Source organism: Thamnophis elegans, chromosome Z, assembly GCF_009769535.1.
Source record: "Thamnophis elegans isolate rThaEle1 chromosome Z, rThaEle1.pri, whole genome shotgun sequence".
Lineage (NCBI taxonomy): Eukaryota > Metazoa > Chordata > Lepidosauria > Squamata > Colubridae > Thamnophis > Thamnophis elegans.
In genome coordinates, this window is record NC_045558.1 from 111904842 (window position 1) to 111924166 (window position 19325).

At 42.0% G+C, this 19325-nt stretch overlaps 1 protein-coding gene across 1 annotated transcript; it reads right to left on the reverse strand.

Annotated features, from left to right (window-relative positions):
• Positions 1-13354: 13354 nt before the first annotated feature.
• Positions 13355-14263, reverse strand: LOC116520412 (olfactory receptor 14A16-like). Its single transcript, XM_032234589.1, has one exon. It carries the CDS (start codon positions 14261-14263, stop codon positions 13355-13357), a length of 909 nt encoding a protein of 302 aa, XP_032090480.1.
• Positions 14264-19325: the final 5062 nt, after the last annotated feature.

A 19325-nucleotide genomic window follows, 5' to 3' on the forward strand; every position in this document is an offset into this window, starting at 1 on the left:
GGGTACCCTATTCCATCGTTGGTTCCAGGTCTAGCTATGAGAACTTCCTGGGACCTCGGGGATACCCTTGAGCTGAGATTTGCTGCTTCATAGCCGGAACATTGTGAGTGAAAGGGGGCAGCTGGCGGTGAGAGGAGAAGGAAGAGCGTCAGTGGCTGCCGATGTGGGTGTGTTCACTGGTGGCGGAGGGACGCCAAGCTTGGGATCTCTGCAGCCGGCGTGGATGGGCTTAGCACCAGCTTCCCCACTACCCCCCTTGAACACAGCTGGCATAGGTGTGGTCATCGGAACGCCCAGCGTGGGGTCTCTGAAGCCGGTGTGGTATGCTCAGTGGCAGCGGCGGCAGATCGCCCGGCTTGGGATCTCTGCAGCCGGCGTGGGTGTGCCCAGCAGCAGTTTCCCGCTACCCCCCTTGAACACTGTTGGCTGCCCCCCATGGACATGTCATCTCCTTGTTTCATCTCCCTGTGATGTCATCCCATTTGGTTGATGCCACACTCTCCTCTATGCTATACTGCGACAGAACTTTATTCCCTTCGGGAACTCCCCCTTTCCCGGGGATGGCCTTCTTGCCTATCAAGACGCTTCCTTGATGACGGATTTTGGAATCCTAAGAGGTGGCATGCGAAGAAGAGATTCCTTAGGGGTTTTTTACAGGGGGTTTTAAATCAAATTTTAAGGGGAGGGTGTGGGGGTTGATACGGATTGCTCAGACAGGCTTGGGGGAGAGTCTGCCAGGGCACAGGCCAGAGCTAACTAATGGGCACGGTTCGGGAGTGCTGGGAAGGGTTGGGATTCCGGGGGAGACATTAAGCCATTCCATTGGGGGATTCACCATCTCCACTGTTAGTGGGAGAGGCAGATATGGTGGGGGCCAAGGGCCAAATTATGTTCAGGGGACGCGGGTCTGCTGTTTAAGAGCGGTCACACGTTCCGACCCTCATCATCCTTCTCACACCCCTGGGTGCCCGGGATTACAGGACCGTGGTCTCTGGCTGGTGTTGCTTAATGCCATGTCTGTGGTACATAAGACTCCCCTCTTTGATGACCTCATACAAGAGGGTAGAGCAGACCTGGCATGCATTACGGAGACCTGGTTGGGCCATGAGGGGGGTGTTCCCCTTAGTGAATTATGCCCACCAGGCTTCCGGGCATTTCACCAGCTGAGAGCCCAGGGCAGGGGCGGGGGTGGCAGCTGTGGTTATTAGGGAAAGTCTTAGACCACAGGAGGTCACTGTGCCTCAGATAGGCGGGTGTGAGTCCCTTTTTGTGAAATGGGGCCTTGGAGTTCAGGTGGGCCTTTTTGTTACATACCTGTCTCCCTGCTACTTTTCATCAGCCCTGCCGGAGCTGCTGGATATGTTAGCTGGATTGGCGGTTGATTTCCCCAGGCTTATGATCCTGGGAGATTTCAATCTGCCTTCCATTTGCGAGGCATCTGAGTCAGCTTGGGAGTTCATGGCTTCCATGACAGCTATGGACCTAACTCAGTTAATTCAAGACCCCACCCATAATGGGGGACGCAAGCTCGACCTGATTTTTGTCTCTGGGCAGTGGATGAATGATCTAGATTTAGGGGATATTTCTATCCAACCCTTGTCATGGTTGGATCATTTCCTCATCTGGCTTGACTTCCATACTGCTACCCCTCACTGCAGGGAGGCGGAACTGACTAGATGGTTCTGCCCCAGGCGCCTGATGGACCCTGAAAGGTTCCTGATGGAGCTTGAGACTTTTCCTGAATCCCTTGCTCACAACTTGACCGAAGCCCTAGTGGAAACCTGGGATAGGGCGGCCACTGGGGCTTTGGATCGGGTTGTGCCTTTGTAGCCTGTGACCCGATGTCGATCCCGGGTAGCCCCCTGGTTTACCAAGGAGCTCCGGGAGATGAAACGCTGGAAAAGATGCCTAGAGAGTGGTTAGAGGGCCAGCCGGTCCAAATCTGATTGAACACTAGTAAGAATTCATATTAAATCCTACTTAGTGACGATAGAAGTGGCAAAACAGCAACATTTTTCCGCTCTTATCGTGCCCACAGATAACTGCCCAGCCGCCCTGTTTAGGGTGACCCATTCCTTACTTAATCAAGGAACTGGGAAAGACCCCTTGCAGGGTAGGGCTGAAGAATTTGTTCAGTATCTGCAGGATAAAATTGCTCAGATCTGGACAGGCTTAGATTCTGACCAAGTAGATTCGGGCGAGTCAACAGGGATGAATCTTGTGGAGACCATCTGGGATGAGTTTGATCCTGTGACCCCCGAGGGCATGGGCAGGACTATAGGGAGACTCAGTGCTGCCACTTGTGTGCTGGACCTGTGTCCCTCTTGGTTAATCTCGGCTGCCCAGGAGATGACATGAGGCTGGTTCCAGGCGATTACCAATGCTTCATTGAGAGAGGGATTCTTTCCCACCACCTTGAAGGAGGCGGTGGTGAGGCCCCTCCTTAAGAAGCCTTCCCTGGACCCAGCTTCTTTAGCCAACTATCGTCCGGTCTCCAACCTTCGCTTTGTAGCAAAGGTTGTTGAGAGTGCGGTAGCACGTCAGCTTCCCCAGTCCCTGGATGAAGCTGCCTACCTGGATCCGTTTCAGTTGGGTTTCAGGGCCGGATACACCATGGAGACGGCATTGGTCACATTGGTCAATGATCTCTGGCGGGCCAGGGACAGGGGCTGCTCCTCTGTCCTGGTCCTATTAGCCCTCTCAGGGGCTTTCGATACCATCGACCATGGTATCCTACTGCAACGACTCGGGGGGGTTGGGAGTGGGGGGCACCGTTTTATGGTGGTTTTCCTCCTACCTGTCAGATCAGTTGCAGTTTGTGTTGACTGGAGGGCAAGGATCGACCCCGAGGCACGTCACTTGTGGGGTGCCCCAGGGGTCGGTTCTCTCACGCTCCTGTTCAACATATATATGAAACCACTGGGTGAGATCGTTCATGGTTTTGGGGTATGGTATCATCAATATGCTGATGATACCCAACTTTTCATCTCCAACCCAGACCACCCAAACGAGACCCTCGACATGATGTCCTGATGCCTGGAGGCTGTGCAGATCTGGATGGGGGGGAACAGGCTCAAGCTCAATCCCTCCAAGGCAGAGTGGCTGTGGTTTCCATCATCCCAATTTCTGCATCTTGTTCCATCTTTGATGATAGGGGGAGAAAGTTTAGCCCCCTCAGAAAGGGCCCGCAATCTGGGCGTCCTCCTGGATACGTGGCATAGTTTAGAAGAACACCTGATGGCTGTGACTAGGGGGGGCTTTACCAGGTTCGCCTGGTATGTCAGTTGCGCCCCTTCCTGGATCGGGATGCTCTGTGCACAGTCACTCATGCCCTCGTCCTTTCTCGCCTGGACTACTCTAACGCTCTTTACATGGGGCTGCCCTTGAAGAGCACCCAGAAGCTTCAACTGGTCCAGAATGTGGCTGTGCAGGTTATCATGGGGGCACCTAGGTGCTCCCATGTTACACCCCTTTTAGGTGACCTGCACTGGTTGCCGGTTGTCTTCCGCGTGCGATTCAAGATACTAACCTTTAAAGCGCTCCATGGCTTAGGCCCAGGGTACCTGCGAGATCACCTACTGCCACCAGTAGCCTCCCATCCTCCAGTGTGATCCCACAGAGTTGGCCTCCTCAGGGTGCCGTCAGCCAGACAGTGTTGGCTAGTGACCCCCAGGGGGAGAGCCTTCTCTGTGGGAGCGCCTTCCCTCTGGAATGAGCTGCCCCTGGAGCTTCGTATAATCCCCTACCTCCGGTTCTTCTGATGCGCCCTAAAAAGTTGGCTTTTCCAGCAAGCCAGCCTGGCCTGAACAAAACACAATACAGTATTGATCACTGTTAATTTTAATTTGAATTTTTTTAATGTATTGTCAATTTTAATTGGGTTTGGGATATTCCATTTAATTTTTTTTAACTTTTATATCATGTGTTTCTTTTAATTGTTGTACGCCGCCCTGAGTCCTTGGGAGAAGGGTGGCATATAAATCTAATAAATTTCTATCTCTCTCTCTCTCCCTCCCTCCCTCCCTCTCTCTCTCTCTCTCTCTCTCTCATTTATTTATTTATTATTAAAATTTATATGCCGCCCAATCCCGAAGGATTCCAGGTGGCTTACAAAAGAAGAAGAAAAGAAAGAGAAAAAAAAGAAAAAAAGAAAAGAAAAAAAAGGCAATTTAAAATCATAAATCTACAGGCATTCATTCTAATCGGGGCTGGACCTCAACAATGATGTCAACAGCCCCAGGCCTGCCAGAACAGCCAGGTTTTAACAGCTTTCCTGAAGGCCATGAGAGTGGGTACGGTCCCAATCTCTGGGGGTAGTTGATTCCAAAGAGTCGGAGCAGACACAGAGAAGGCTCTCCTCCGGGGGCAAGCCAGCCAACACTGTCTGGCAACCAGCACCTGAAGGAGGCCCAATCTGTGGGATCTTACTGGCCGCTGGGAGGTATGTGGCAGTAGATGGTCTCGGAGGTACGCTGGCCCTAAGCCATGTATGGCTTTAAAGGTAATAATCAACACCTTGAATTGCGTCCGGAGAGCAATTGGTAGCCAGTGCAGCTTGCAGAGGACAGGTGTAATGTGGGTGTACCTCGGTACACCCAATATTGCTCGCGCAGCTGCATTCTGGACTAGCTGCAGTCTCCGAATGCTTTTCAAGGATAGCTCCATGTAGAGCGCGTCATGACATCTAGGTTTTTTTCCCCAATTTTTTATTTGTTTTCAGCACACCAAAATACATGGAAATTAGATGAAAATAATCAAACAGCTTTTTAGTCGCAGACCTGTGTAATAAATATAAATAGATTGGGGTGCTAATGGTAAACTACTATAAGATATTAAACTGAGGGCTATTTAGGGTGAACTCTGCACTACTTTCAATATGGGTTTTGTAGAACTGTTGCTTTGGCTAACTAACTTGTCTTTTCTTATATTGTATATATGCCTTTATCAAATGTGTTACTAATAAATTGCCATTAGTGTTAACTATGGAAATCCCCGCCCCTTCCAAAAGAAAGAAATACTTTGGAAAATGGTAGATTGGGTGAATGAAGGCACTCCAGGCTTCAGAGTAACAAACAACTCTTTATTAGCACAAGTCAACTATGTACACTCCAGCGAAGGTTCAGTCTGACAGCAGCCCTTTTATAGGAAGCTGTCAGACCCTTCAAACAATCAGATTAAATCTCTGTTTCACCAGAACAGAGGACCTTGGTGTAAACCATTACCAATGTTTCTGGTATCTAACATCCCTCCCCTCTTAGATGGGCTCAACCGACTTGTGATGTAGTCACACAGGTAGGCGGGCTTTCTGGTGGCTCACCCAGACCTGCGCAGTTCAGTTGGTGGGACCTGTTTTTTTCCTGGTGGAAGCTCCTGGAACTTCTCACAGGCTGCAGTTGCAGCCTGGAGCTGGGTTACTCTGAACTTGCTGTAGGCCTTCAACAATTACAGGTAAATGCCCCTGTACTTTCAGGGCTGAGTTATCTGTGGAAGGAGTTACTTCGTGCTTCTTTTGGGTAGGGCTTTGGCTAACTCTTGCAGGGGTTACCTCTTGTTGCCCAAGACTGGAGTTGGAGATGCAGCCATGGAGTTGGTCAAAGTGCCATCTCCAATTTCGACCATCCTCGAGCTCCAAAAGGTTAGAGCAAGGTACAGTGATGCCTATTACTGTAGCAGGAATCCAAAGAGTTCCCCCAGCATAGTTGTGGGCATAAACTTGATCCCCAATGCTAAAGTTTCTTATTTTGCTGGTCATATCTGGGGGTGATGCGGCAGAGTTGTTTGGGTATAGGTGGCCTAAGTGGGATGTTAGCTGGTCTAAGTGGGACATTATCTGGCGACCCATTAGAAACTCATAAGACTTCTGGGGGAGGAGCCTGTCGCCGACGGGAGCTCAACAGAGCTCCTCTCAGAGTTCTGATCTGTATATCTTATAAGATCTATAGATATCTCCCCTTTCTGGCAGAAAGGGGCAGGGAGAAGTTCAGTCGTTAGGATCTCTTTGTAATTCACAGCTTTTTTCTTCGCTGTGAACGGAGAAGAGGTTCAACAATAGCTGAGCTTTTACTCCAGCCAGTTCTTCTCAGCTGCTTTTTTTTTTGCAGCTCTAGGCAGGTTGCCCCCCCCCTCAGGACAAAGCTAAGCTATTTAAAATCAATCCGAGCGGGGACCATTCCTGAGAAATCTCTTCTATTATTATTCAAAATACCAGCTTCAATTTTGTAAAAGGCTTCTTTGTTTAGCTGCATCACAAGATGGCGATTTTATAGCTTTTGCATTTGATGTGACGTACTCAATCAGCCCTACTCTCCTGAAGACTTCTCCGTATCAACTGTTAAAAGACTACAAATAGTATTCCATCTAAAACTGAGGGGAGCAGAGACTTTGTTTGTTGGCTTGTTTGATTGCTCGTTTTTTATTTTTTTTATTTTTTTAGAATGGCTCCCAAATCGAAGCAGAAGCGCTTCCTTAATAACACATCTCAAGAAATTGCTATAAAGTCGCTGCCCTTGCCTCCTACGCCCTCTACTGGAGATTTGTTAACGCAATAATTTCTTTTTGAAACCCTTAACAATTTCAGATAGGAAATCAATAACTTATATCGGATTTATATGATAAATTTGATGCTAAAATTGCTCAAACAAAGGAGGATATGATCGGAATTATGACAGTTATGACAGACTATATTGCCGGAATGGAGGATAAATTGGAACTTTTGGAAGAAACCAACTCTAATTTGACATCCAAAATTCAAACGTTACAACAGGAAATTGAAAATGCTCAAAAACAACTTGTCATGATAAATTATAATAAGACTGTTTGCAATAAGAGTTAGAGGACTGCGTGAAAAGGAACAGGAGAATTTGAAACAGACCTTTTTTGAGGCTCTTAGTCGTTCGGTGGGAAGTCCGGGACTTAACTTTGATTGGCAGATTCAAAAAATTTACCGCCAGAACTCGTGTGTAGCAAAACAGCGACAGCTTCCGAGGGATATAATTATATATTTCACCACAAGGGAATCCAGAAATGTGATAATACAGAAGCTTTACAATAAGAGGCTGAGAATTGATGGACAGGACTTGATTGTTTTTAAAGAAATACCATCTCAAATATTAAGAGCAAGGAGAGACTACAGTTTCTTAACTGAAGAACTCAGAAATTCTCAGATACAATATAAATGGGAAGTCCCAGCTGGCATTACAGTCACATTTGAGAATCAAAACCATCATCTTAATTCTGTTTGTGAAGCCCGAGATTTTTATTACAAGATTTTGAAGGCAGGACTTCCTGATTCATCCGGACTTGGAGAGAGACAAGGAGAAGGAGAAGATAAGCAGCGGGACACGTGGCTACAAAGTGGAGGGCATTGCTTTCCTCTTCCGGAAGGGCAGAAGAGTAAAGAATAAAGATCCAGCGATGCTTTTAAAATACTTTTCAAATTTTTAGTTGGAATAAAATTTCATGATTCCTGTCTGGTATAAAATGGCAAAGCTGTATATCGATGATGAGATATGGAGACTGAAAGAAGCGCTGCTGATTTTGGACATATATTGTATATAAGATTCGTTTGAACTCTAACTTAAATTGCGCATGAATTATCTTTCCAGGCGAGGAGAGCGGAGATCGTGATTTTCTTGAGTTGTGGTTTGGGACGAACGGAGTTGGGAGGTGCGGGGGAGATGGAAGGGTAGCAAAAGTTCAATTAGATTACTCTGAGTCAGAATGTAAGCTGATTTTTGTATGAATTGCTTTTTGAATATAAGGTTAAGAAAGATTAGTCGGAGAGTCTCCAGGAAGGTGGAGTAAATATGAGAGGAGCAATGGATGAGGATAAAATATATATGTGGACACAGGTAAAGGCAGGGTGGAGGGTATAAAATTTATATGTGGATGTGGGTAAGGGCAGGATGGGAGGTGTTGGAAATGAAAAATGAAAGAAGTACTTGAGTCTAATGGCTTTATAGAAAGGTTTGGATATTTGGATAAAAAAGAGATAAATTAAAGGTTTGGATATATAGATAAAGTAATAAGGCCCTTAGTTGGAGAATTCCATTTGACTAACTTACTTGGTTCCAATATAGTTTGAAATCCTGCAAGTAATAAAATAACTGAAATTAGGAATGAGGTACATTGTTTAAGATTTAAAGATGATGGGAAGCTGTGTTAATGTAGTGGGTTTATTGATTTTTCCTGTTTTTCCTTTTTTATGTGTGTGTCTTGTTTTTCTTTTTAATTTTTTTTTTTTACTATTTCTCTTTTTTTGTTTTTCCTTTATCTTTTATCTTTTAACTTTAAAGTTAGTTGGTTTTAATATACCCCAGTGCTTGATAAAGAATTATGCCGGGTATGGGACCTGGGAAGTCGTAAGGGGGTTAGGGAGGGGGGTCTATCGGGGGGAGGGGGGAGGGTGGAAATACAGTTTCAATTCTCAGAACAATAAGAATGCACTTGTATACTGTTGCTCTCTTTTCTTTTTTTTTCTTTTTCTTTTTTATTTTCTCTTTTTTTATTTTTCTTAATTTTAGTGCAAAATATAAAATGAATAGATTAATGAATTGTAGAGATACACCAAAGTGAGGAGTAGAGGGAAAGAAGAGGGAGAAGTAAAGAGGGAGTGAGAGGGGAATGTAAGGAGGGTGAGATGGAGGGAAGGGGAGATGTCTGAGGGGGAAGGGAAGTAGAAGAGGGGAATGTTGGAGGGGAGAAATGAAAGTTGGAGGGGGAGAAGAAAGGGTGTATGGGGGATTGAAGTGTTATGTTGGTTTTTTATGGTGGATTTTTTTTTATGCACAGTATATAAGTGATTGTATAAAATGAAAATGAAAATGAAATAAAACAGTTTTAAAAGAGAAACTCATAAGAGGCTTCTACCAGTGGTAGCACTTGGGGTGATGTGCTGTATGAAGAGGAATTGATCAACCCATGTTTGCCAATCTCCTGGGCCCATCCTGGATAGCGCTTATTTTGCAGATCTAACCATTCTCTCCGCCTGACCATTGAAATCCGGATGGAATGGATCAACCAGGGCATGTCTGATTTCCTGTGCTGCTAAATAGGTCTCGAATTGCATGGCCGTAAATTGGGGCCGGTTGTCAGAGATAAAAACTTTGGGAAGGCCATGAGTGTTGAAAAGTCTCTGTAGTGCCTTGATGACCACTTCTGCCATGGTAGAGGTCATGAGGACTACTTCTATACATTTTGAGTAGGCGTCCACAACTACCGTAAAGATGTGGACATGAACAGGGCCAGCAAAATCTATGTGCACCCTAGACCATGGTCCTTGAGGTCACTCTCACTCCTTAGCGGGTGCTTCTGGGGAGCAGGCATTCCTGGCATGGTGTACAGTTAGCCACCCATTCTTCTATCTAATTGCCCATGTTAGGCCACCACACACAACTTTTGGCCAAATATTTCATCCTGACAATTCCAGGATCCCTTATGTGCAAGGCCTCTAATACTGCAATGCACAATTTGGGTGGAACAAGGACCCAGGCCCCCACAGTAAACAACCATTTATTACTGACAGTCCATCACATTTGCAATAAACATTTTAAATTCAGACCCCACAGGCCCCTTGGGCTACCCCCTCCACACCCAGTTCAAAACCTGTCCAAATGTAAAGTATTTTGCTGAGTGGTGGGTAATGTCACAAAACGAGATAGGACCAGCGTCAAGATATCCAATGAGAAGGATTGGCATCTCGGGGGTAGTATTTGTAAGCAGTTCAGGCAATGGCCATCGACTCAAGGTGTTGACATGTCCCAAGGTAGAACCAGCTCGATGGACAAGGCTATAACTGTAGGCCACCAAGAAAATTGTCCATCTGGTCATTTGTAGGGACAAAGAAGCAGGGGTAGGCCAGTCCCCAGACAGCAATCCCAGCAATGGTTTGTGGTCTGTGATAAGTTCAAAGTCACGGCCATAGATATACTCGTGGAACCGTTTCACACTGGTGACTGCAGCCAGAGCCTCATGGCTCAGTTGACTGTAGTTCCGCTCGGCAGCAGACAATGTTCGTGAGTAGTAGGCAATGGGTACCTCAGTTCCATTGGGCATGTATTGGCTGAGGATGGCTTGTGTGCCAAATGGTGCCATCTACAGGCAACTGCTGGTATGCCTGCACCATATCTAATTTTGCAAAAACTTTTTCGGGGCCTAATGAGTGCAGTAAATGCTGTACAATGGGTATAAAATAAGCACTTTGCTGCAAAGCTTTGTTTATCGTGCACTTGTAATCCATGCAGATGCGGACAAATCCATCAGGCTTGACAGGTGTCAAGTATAGAGGTCTCCCAATGTGTGTGATCTACCAGCTCTAGAATTCCCTGACCAATCAATTTGTCCAAGGTGGCGCAGTGGTTAAATGCAGCACTGCAGGCTACTGCTAGATCAGCAGGTCAGCGGTTCAAATCTCACCGGCTCAGGGTTGACTCAGCCTTCCATCCTTCCGAGGTGGGTAAAATGAGGACCCAGATTGTTGGGGGCAATATGCTGACTCTCTGTAAACCGCTTAGAGAGGCCTGAAAGGCCTATGAAGCGGTATATAAGTCTACTGCTATTGCTATTGCTATTGTCTAGTTCCAAATTAATTTTAGGACAGAGAGAGAAAGGTACTCTCCTGGGTTTTAGCTTGATGGGGGCTACATTGGGGTCCAAGTTAAAAGATATTGGAGTCCCCTCATACTTACTTAGACCGGTGCCAAAGACATCCTCAAACTCCTCAAGGAATTCCTCAGTGCTTTCATCTCATATGGCATTGATTCTGGTCACTTCGAACCAGTCTAGCCCAGGTAGCTCTATAGTCTCTGTTGTCAATCATCACTGGTATCTGGCCACAAAAGATCTTGAATATTATCCAGAAGGTCCCCTGGCCCACAATGGGGACTTTGTTCCCCTGGTAGATGTGAAAGCGGATGTCTGGAACCCGCAATTCAGGTACACAACAAGCAAAAGGTTGACAAAACTACCTCAGACAAACACTTAGGATTTGCATTTCCCTTTTCACCTATAGAACAGACCCCTACATGACTCCATAGGAATCCAGAAGGCAATAAATGGACCTCCTTTCCAATCAACTTCTAGACTCCATTTTTAGTTCCAGTTTAGAACTGAACCAGATGAAATTTTCCTTTCAACATAATTTTCTAGAATAATGTAGACAGCCTCCCTTTTAGATACCAGGACTGTGAAGAGTGAAATAAAACTGATTTCTGTGTACCTTTTAAACATTATTTTATTGCTATTTCCAAAAGCTATAGTAGCAGTTATCCCATAATATAACAATATCTCAGAATAATGTTATCAGAGTTGAGGCTGCAGTGATTCCAGCACTCCAAATTGTGGGAGGTGAAACATTATCGTAATTAAGTGAGAAGATATCCCCAAATTATGTTTCATTACTTGGAAGTCTCCTTCACCTCTAACTTTTAAGAAATCCCACCCTGTATTCTGCCTACCACGGCTAGGAGAACAGCTGAGGACTGTGTTAGTTAAGTCCATTTAAGCTCTGATCATTAACACAAGAGTTGAAAAGTCAAACTTTCTGGAAAAAATAAAAAGGGAAGAGGAAGAAAAAGAGTTCAAATAAACCCATATAAACCTAATGATTTGCAATAATATCATAGAAACTCATGGTAGCAATCAAGTGGTAGCAATCAACAAACAAGATGAAAGCTTATTGTTATATTCCAAGCCACACCCCTTTCTCGGGTGCATTTGCCTGCTTGAGTACATTTTAAATGCAGACCTAAAACATAGCTCATAAAATGAGATATAATGACATAGAGGCGTATAAAATACTTATAATAGACTAAGTAATACAGGAAATCCATAGAAACAATAAGAACACTGAGAGAAGAAACATAAATTTTCTAAGTAAAATTTAGAAAGACTCCAATGGAGGTATATGTTTTAGAAAATCAGTATATGCAGACTCAGTTTGTTGTTAATTTTTGTTTTCAGCAATACATTGTTCCCTTTAATCAGGAGAGATTGTTCCTCTGTGTTGTCTGCCACTTCTCCAGAGGAAACTTTTGCAACCCATATGGCCAAGAAAGAGATTTCAGCCTTTTTCATATTTCAGTGTTTTTATTCTAATTTATAAAAAATTGCAAAGATTAAAAAGTAGTCAAAACATTTTACGGAATGTACAGAGTAAGATACAAGCATAAGAAGAAACCTAGAGGCAGATTCTATTTGGGTTGCCTCTCTATATCCAACAGTTCTGCAGCTTTTACTGGAATGAATGGAAAAATAGCTGGAAAATGGAAAAAAAAACCTGAGCATACCATTGGAAGGTTTGAGGGTGTATTGGAAAACACAAGGTACATACACTCTGTTAATGTAGGCAAGAAACTGGCTGAGTCAGGGGGAGTAGTCAAATGGGGAATTAGTCTGGAATCCCTATGTGGTATCAGAGGGCAAAGTCTGACATCCTCACCCCCTTTGAATGCTGTTGGACTTTATTGTTGAAGCCTGAACCCAAGGACGAGGCATCAGACTTGCTGAGGTAAACAAAACAGCTTTTATTTTAAATAGAAAAACCTCAAAACTACAGAACAGTTCAGTACCTTGCTCGGCTTGACAGCTATTCATATGGAGCTGTCAAGCAGAGCAGCCAATAGTAACACAGCAAAAAGCCTGCTTCCAGCCAGGCGTGTCTTAGCCAATAGGCGCAAACCTTTGGTTGCAGGCTGTCAGTCGTATGTTGAGGACTTGCAGCCAGTCAAACATCCATGAGGACTAAGGACTGGTCACAAGCCAAGGACATTACACTTACCTACTCTCAGCCAGGTGCCAACTGTCAATTTGAGATGATTCCTTTGTATAGACTTGACAAAGAAAACAGCTAATTGACCTCTTTTTTAAAATATTTTTTTAATTTTTAATTTAAAACAAATACTACATCCTTCTTTACATGCTATAGAAAGTGTATCAGTTGGTTACAAAAAGACTTTCGTGCATCTCTTCAACAGTCAACAAACATAATTCATATTAACTTAACTATTTTAACTCAAATATTCATACATATCACTATCATCATATCTCCATTTTCATTTGACTATAATTGTTTAAGGGTCCTTCATCATAAAATATATCAATATCTAATACAATAAATCTAATTACTATTTCTAAAATCCTCCACTAACTACCAAATATCCATATTTAGCATTGGTAAACTAAATTGACAATAATTAGGGATGCAGGATTTTTGCAAATAACATCTTGAATTCTATGGTTCTCCTGTTTGATAAGTTGGATTTGCCTCCATTCCAAATATCCATTCCTACTTTTATTACTTTATTAAGAGAAAGAAAGAATGAAAAAATATAAATATAAATAAAATTAAAATAATTTATCAAAACTTCCACAGTTGAGACAGGACACACTTGATATTCTTATTCCTCATGCTATAGATGATTGGATTGAACAGGGGTGGAAGGAGGGCATACAGAACAGTCAATCCAATATCTAAGTAAGATGAAGTGTTAGAAGAAGGTCTCAGATAGGCGATGCTTCCACTTAATACTAACATAAACACTACCGTAAGATGGGGAATGCAAGTGGATAAGGCTTTTTGCCTTCCCTTTTCAGAAGGGATTCTTAACACTGCCTTGAAGATCACTGCATAAGATATAATTATAAAAGTAAAACAACATAGTACAGCAATGATACTGGCCACAAGAATTCCAACCTCAAGTCGATTTATGCCAGAGCAAGATAGTTTTAGCATCTCTGGAATTTCACAGAAGAATTGGTTGACCACATTAGAACAAAAAAGGATGGAAAAAGTGCCAGTGGTATGCAACATTCCATAGAGAATACCTGTAACCCACACTAGAATTACTATCTTAGTACAGTATTTCCAACTCATCACCATCTCATAATGCAATGGATGGCAAATGGCAACATACCGATCATATGCCATGACTGTCAGGAGTGAGAAATCAGAGGCTTCAAAAGAGAGAAAGAGAAAGTATTGAGTAACACAACCAAAGTATGAAATATGTCTGGTGTTCATGAGAGAATTGACCATGGATTTGGGGACAATGATTGAAACAATGCCCAGATCCTGTAGAGCCAAATTCATGAGAAAGAAGTACATGGGGCTGTGCAGTCGATGGTCGATAATGACTGCAGAGATGATCAGAAGATTTGTTGTTACAGTTGTCAGATATAACACAAAGAAAAAGAAGAAATGCAAAAGCTGCAGATGTCGATTTTTAGAGAATTCCAGAAGCAGAAAATAAGTAGTTTGATTCTCCATGTTTTATTTATGACAAAGCTGGCATAACTGCAAGAAAATAAAGGAAAGAGTTTCAGTTAGATAAACATTTTGGAGGTGGCATTTTACTATGTGGTGAGAATAGAAAAGATCAAAAAACGGAAAACATGGATGGATGGAACAGAGGATCACAATACAGAAAAAAGAGATGTAGGATGGTCATATCAGAGTACACTGTTTCCCATTTTTATCCATCTCAGCTAAAGGACCAACCACTAACCATTTTTCCTTCTTTCGTCTTTTAAGTTGTGTTATCATGTAGTAATCAAAACCATTGGCTAAGGGTAGAACAAAATTGGTTTAAGTCCATTTTCATCAATGAAAAATAAAAATAACTCAGAAGAACTGGATCCATCATAATTTGGCTGAACTCTTGTTTGTTTGTGGTAGTGTTGGAAAATTGGAGAATTCCCATGTGTTTCTAGAAGAAAGGGAATGTAAATCTACCCAATAAATTTAAAAATAATTTGCTATATCTCTTACTTGGAAATCTTGAGGACACACATTTCCTCCCTGCATATTCTCTGAGTATGTACGTGTTTATGTAAATGATGGCACTGTTTTATCTCAATTTCCCTACCAAATTAGGCTTAAATAGTAGCACAAAAAGTTTTTAAACTAATACAGAAACACAAGTTTATTAAACATTTGTTTAATAACATAGTATTAAAAAGAAAATGATAGAACTTAAGTTACAACATAACTGCTATTTTGATATTCACTTGCTGATAAACACACAATTATATCAGAGTTAAATACATTTAAACAAAAGAACTCAAATATCAGCAGAATAAATTAATAAATCCTGTTATCCAACAATCAGAAAAAGAAACTCAGTTGGAAAAAATAGTATCCTATCAAATACAAACAATGTTTGTAGTAGAGTTTAGACAGAAATGAGACAAGTTATTGCACCTTTGAACTTTGACAGCATTTTTTGAACAATGTTGAAAGCCATGTTAGCACACATTCAACAATAATAATTCACTTGTTTAAAAACAGAGAAATAAAAACATATTTTACCATGCATTTCTTTTGTCCATATAAAGATAGATTATTAGAGGTCTTTGCCATTGCTAATTAAGCTATTAGGGTTCAGTTCCTCCATGAAGATTTGGTCCAAATTTCTGCAAATTATAACTGCTTTTTATTCTTCATAATTATTATTATCACAATTATCAGTAACAAAAGTACTAATTGTTAATTCATTATTTAAAGTCTATGTAGAAATCTCTCCAAATCTGTCTATACCATTAGATCCCACTAATTTTCTTATAGTGAAACTTCTATATGCAGTCATAGGTATTTATATTCTGAATGTTGATTAATTTTATTTCCCTCAAGAGATTTGTACACCAAAATGAAACTGACTTATATGTGCTTGTTAACATAGTTAGCAAATTTTGAATTAAACTGACTCATTAATTTAATTGACCATTAAGAACACAACAGGTTCCTCCAGGATTAGTTAGCATATTCAAAGCTCAGATAGAAAGATGATAGGGAGAATTGCTATTATAAAGAACAGGAAGTTCCTGTTCATCTTATATTATATAAATGTGGTGTATATTATGTGTTTGTTTGTGTGTGTGTGTGTTTTATGTGTTTGTTAATAAAAATCTTTTTAAAAAAAGAATCCCCCCCCCCAATAAACTGCAAATGAAACCAGTTTTTTTTCCCTAACCCTAAGGACAGGAAAGATAAAGCCACTGGAATAAAAACCATCAAGGCATTATGGGAAATTATAAAGTACAGTGCCAAGAAGCTCACAGAACCATTAACCACCTCAGAATTACCTAAACAACGAGGGTGAAACACATGAAATCTGGCAAAGCTGCCTTGTACCAACCTGGCCTGCCCATAGAAAAGCAGCCATTTTGAGACACATAAACCTGCTCTGAACATTTAAAAGCAACATATTGCATAACAAAGAAAACATTTGCAAAAAGGAATAACATTTCTTGTAGTAAATATATTTTATAAACAATTAAAAAATAAAAATTCCCTAAAAATATTTTTTTAAAGATATTCTATAAATAAAAAAAATCCTTAAAAACCATTGTTAAGTATTCCACCAGCAATAATTTATACTGTAACCATTTCAAACTATTCCACAGACAATAATTTAAACTGAAACCATTAAAAAGATTCCATAAACAATAAATTACAATAAAAAAATTAAAACAATTTTATGCACAATACATTTTAAAATATCAAATATATAATTTTTTTAAATTATTTCAATTTAGTTTGGATAGAATCTTTATTTAAATAGCCTAAGACAATTTAAAAAAAAAATCCACAAACAATAAGTTGAAGTAAACCATTTTAAAATATTCTATACTCAATACTTTTAAATAAAACTATTTTAAAAAATTCTATGCACAATACATTTTAAAGTATTGAGTATAGAATTTTTAAAAATGGTTTATTTTAGTTTATTTTGGATAGAATCTTTTTTAAATAGTCTAAGACAATTTTAAAAAAGAATCCACAAACAATAAATTGAAGTAAACCATTTTAAAATATTCTATACTCAATACTTTTAAGTGAAACTGTTTTAAAAAATTCTATGCACAATAAATAAAATATTACTAAAAAATACATTAAAAAAGAAAAGAAAAAAAATGGGACACTTACCAGCAGGCAGAATCAGCAGCTCTCCCATAGCAGGAAGGCAAGGAGCAAGGCAGCAGGACAAGTAAGAGTGGACTGGTTACTGGAGGGACAAGGGTTGTCGCTAAGCATTCCGCCTGGCAGCAAGGCTGGAGATGGGGGGTGGGAGGCTTTCAGCCGCATGGCGTATGCCAGGCTGCAGCTTGTGCGAAAGCTAGGCCACCACCGCCCACCTGCTTTCAGCTGCATGGTGTATGCCAGCCCGCGGCTTTAGCTAGGGAAGGTCTGAAGGTCTTCCTTTGTGAAAGCTAGGCCGCCACCGCCCACCCACTTTTGTCCGTGTGGTATACGCCAGCCCACAGCTTTCACTACAGAAGGCCTGAAGGCCTTCCCCCTGTGAAAGCTAGGCTGCCACTGCCACCTATCCGCTTTCGGCTGCGTGGTATATTCCAGCCTGCGGATTTGGTGAAAGCTAGGCAACCGCCGCTGCCCACCCACTTTCAGCCGCATGGAGTACACCAACCTGCAGTTTTCACAAGGGAAGGCCCTCACGAAAGCTAGGCAGCCACTGTCACCCACCCACTTTTGGCCACGTGGCATACGCCAGCCTGCAGCTTTTGTGAAAGCTAGGTTGCTACCGCCGCCCACCCATGGCATACGCCAGCCCACGGCTTTCACAAGGGAAGGCCTGGAGGCCTTCCCTCACAAAAGCTAGGCTGCCGCATTCATCCACCCACTTTGGCTGCATGGCGTACACCAGCCCATGGCTTTTGCTAGGGAAGGCCTGAAGGCCTTTCCTCATGAAAGCTAGGCCATCTCCGCCACTGCCCACCTGCTTTTAGCCACGTGGCATACCCCAGCCCACAGCTTTCACTACAGAAGGCCTGAAGGCCTTCCATTGCGAAAGCTAGGCCATTGCCTCCACCGCCACCCACCCGCTTTCGTCCACACAGCGTATGCCAGCTTGCCGCTTTTGCTAGCCTCCCTAGGCCCACTGCCCTGCCTCATGCTTAGTTCCTTACCTGAGGAAAACAGCAAGCTCCTGGAAGGCAAAGTTAGTTGAAATGGAGGACCCGGTCAGCAAGCACGATGTGACAGCTTCTCCGGAACGAAATACTCTTTTTAAAAGAGAAGTCTCCAAAAGAGAAAAAGGAATGTTGGTGGTGCCACACTTTTAAATGGGCCGCCTCCAGCCCGCTCACTGATTGGCTGGACTCCAATCGGCAGGCAATAAAATGCAGAGCCTAAGATGAAAGGGGTACTGCTGCCGCGCTGCTGTTCCTACAAGTAGCCATTAAACAGTCAACTTTTTTTCTCTTGCCTCTGCTTGTTCCATAACCGAGCCTCCGAAGCACGTGCCTATATATATACTTTATATCAGCAACTTCCTGTCAATTGAAGAATATTTGCTTTGATTATAAAGAAAGCATTCGATCTGTAAGAAGCACACATATTAAGACTGACCTCACTATGTATTTTTCAATTTCACAGTTTTAACTGGGTTGAAAGGATAAAAGTCTTAGCCATAAAATGAAAAAAAAACTGAACACCTCATTGGGAGGGCAGAGCATATACAGCAGTGGTTCTCAACCTTCCCAATGCAGCAACCGTTTAATAAAGGTTTTATTATTGTGGTAACCCCCAACCACAGAAGAAAGGTGTCTCGGTTCCTAAGACCATCTAATATATGTGTTTTCTGATGGTCTTAGGTGACCCCTGTGAAAGGGTTGTTTGACCCCCAAAGGGGTCCCGACCCACAGGTTGAGAACCACTGATATACAGGAAAGCATAAAAATCATATATTCTGCTAAGCAAATAAAAATAAAGAATGATTATTTTAATTGGCAGTAAAGGAAATACATTGACAAAGTCATTATAGCACTACTGTGATGCTAGCATAACTCCTGTTATATATGCACCAAAACCTCACATTTATATGTGACATGTGATTTTTTTTGTTCCCCCAGAACTCTTCACCTCAAAAGTGTTTCAGATCCAGTAGACCTTATTGGCTGTAATCAATCTCATTTCTTCCTTGTTGCCATTTTGGATTGGATTTTTATCTTATTCTTATTTTACAAATCATGCTTAAACAAAACATACAAGTGGGAAATTACATAGCAATGACAAAAACAGATCTTATAAACTGTTCCAGGAAATGAGGAAAGCATAACAAAAAACAAACTATCTCCAAGTTAACTCACCTCCCTTTTTATACAAAGGAGAGAAATGAAAATACAATCAGTCTTTCATGACTATAAAATATAATCCCAGTTAAACTTGTAAAGTTGGTTTCCTGAGTGATCTTCCTTAAAAAGCTGACATCTCCTCAAATAAAAATAAAATTTTGTCTATGGGTAATCATGTGGAATAATTCTGAGACAGAGTAATGGCAATGCAGATGAGCACTACATTTTGAGGAATTTAT

Excerpts from the sequence above, each read along its gene's own strand:
- LOC116520412 (XM_032234589.1), bottom strand. The coding sequence starts at position 14,263 with ATGGAGAATCAAACTACTTATTTTCTGCTTCTGGAATTCTCTAAAAAT.